The sequence below is a fragment of the Pteropus vampyrus genome, unplaced genomic scaffold, assembly GCF_000151845.1.
Source record: "Pteropus vampyrus isolate Shadow unplaced genomic scaffold, Pvam_2.0 Scaffold821, whole genome shotgun sequence".
NCBI lineage: Eukaryota > Metazoa > Chordata > Mammalia > Chiroptera > Pteropodidae > Pteropus > Pteropus vampyrus.
The window spans coordinates 16,188-17,746 of record NW_011889602.1 but is presented as its reverse complement, the minus strand read 5'-3'; the positions used below and the strand labels follow the sequence as shown (position 1 = coordinate 17,746).

The 1,559-nt window shown below is 34.1% G+C and overlaps 1 protein-coding gene across 1 annotated transcript in view; it reads left to right on the top strand.

Annotated features, from left to right (window-relative positions):
- The window catches only part of LOC105309714 (olfactory receptor 51V1-like), a 25,394-nt gene that overhangs the window by 20,383 nt on the left and 3,452 nt on the right, over positions 1 to 1,559 (top strand). Inside the window, exon 3 of the mRNA XM_011385902.1 lies at positions 718 to 858. Within this exon, the coding sequence (XP_011384204.1) occupies positions 718 to 858 (141 nt within the window). The remainder of the gene's footprint in view (positions 1 to 717; positions 859 to 1,559) is intronic.

Here is a 1,559-nt window from a genome sequence, read left to right as displayed (position 1 = left end):
TATTTTTATTCCAAAAAATGTAAGGTAGTAAAAGCAACGAAGAGAGTTAAATAGAAAATAAATTTTAATGTAGTGGAATTAAACCCAAGTATACTAATAGCTACACTAAAAACAAATGGACTAAACATTCCAATTCAAAGACAGAAATCATTAGAATAAATAAGAAAGAAAAATTCCAAAAGTATTTTTTGTTTGTTATAAACAAGATGGATGTTACACAATAAAGGCACTGACAAGACAAAATAAAAGAGTAAAAAAGTTATAACCTGAAAACACTGATCACAAGAATGATGAAGTTGCTATGTGAATATTAGTAATACAAGAGATACAATAAAAGTGTCTCATCATTAAGACAAAGTAACACTAAACCTATGTAATAATATATTTCAAAAATATATGCAACCTAAACTGATAAAATTATATATCTTGAATTTTTCAGATCTTGAAAGCCTTATTATTTTCTGAGTCATATTTATTTTACATCTGCATGTCTACACAAAACTCATTTGCAAATCTTGGTCTTCTTAGAGCATTCTTGGTGGGTTAAACATTTGAATCAGCACGGGGTACTGTGAGTCTGTCTCTAGAGGCTGAATTTACTAAAGATGAACTCAAGTCACCGTGTTACATAGCTCCCTAGTCTTAATATATTTGTGCATAGTCCTGGACTAGTCTTGTTTCCCTCCATTTTTATGTCTCCTTTGTGTATAATTCAAGAACTGTCGAATCTTCCAAAACCCGATGGGACTCCTGAGCATCATAATATCCCATTACAAGGCAGTCATAGCTACCAATTCGTCTACAGAGGTCTCAATGCTCCCAAAGCTGTCTCTTGTCATATATTTCGACCATTCCTAGGTAAGTTGCTTTGTCTGGACAATGCAATGAAAAACAATCATTTGCAGATTTGCAGAGAGGAGCAATTCATGTAATTATGTGAGGTATTACTTGAGAAAAAGCAGGTACAAGTCAAGCGGGGAAGGAAGATTTCTAGATTAAGAAATAAATACATATTTATAAGAGACATAAGTAGTATTTAAGTAATGTGATTTGGTACTAGAAAATAAGAAAGAAATATTGTCAGAATTTTTAAAAAGTGCTGATTATATTATCTTCCTTTTTAATGCAAGAATCTAAGAAGTTCCTATAACAGAGTGGTTTCTGGTTGTATAAGTCATGGTAGTCACACTGTTCAAAGAATATGTCCTACGAAAGAAATTGAAGAAAACCAAGAGTAGAAAATGATGATGGAGATGCTGTCCATCTCTGGAGGGCCAGAAGCCTGAGCTGGAGGATAGTATACTAACAGATAGTATAGAAAACAGCATGTGTTTTACTAGCACCATGTTCTCTGAAGTGGCAGATTGCAGGCAAGGGACTGTGCTCACTGACCTAGATGTAAGTAAAATGTCAATCTCCCTGTGGCAGAAGGAACACTATTTCTGTGTTTCAGAAACAGATTCAATGACAGAGCAAGGGAAAACTAAGAAGGTATGGGCAGGTGTTCTAATTTCCCTGGCCAATGTCTGATCGATTTTATTCAAAATAGGCCTAGGATC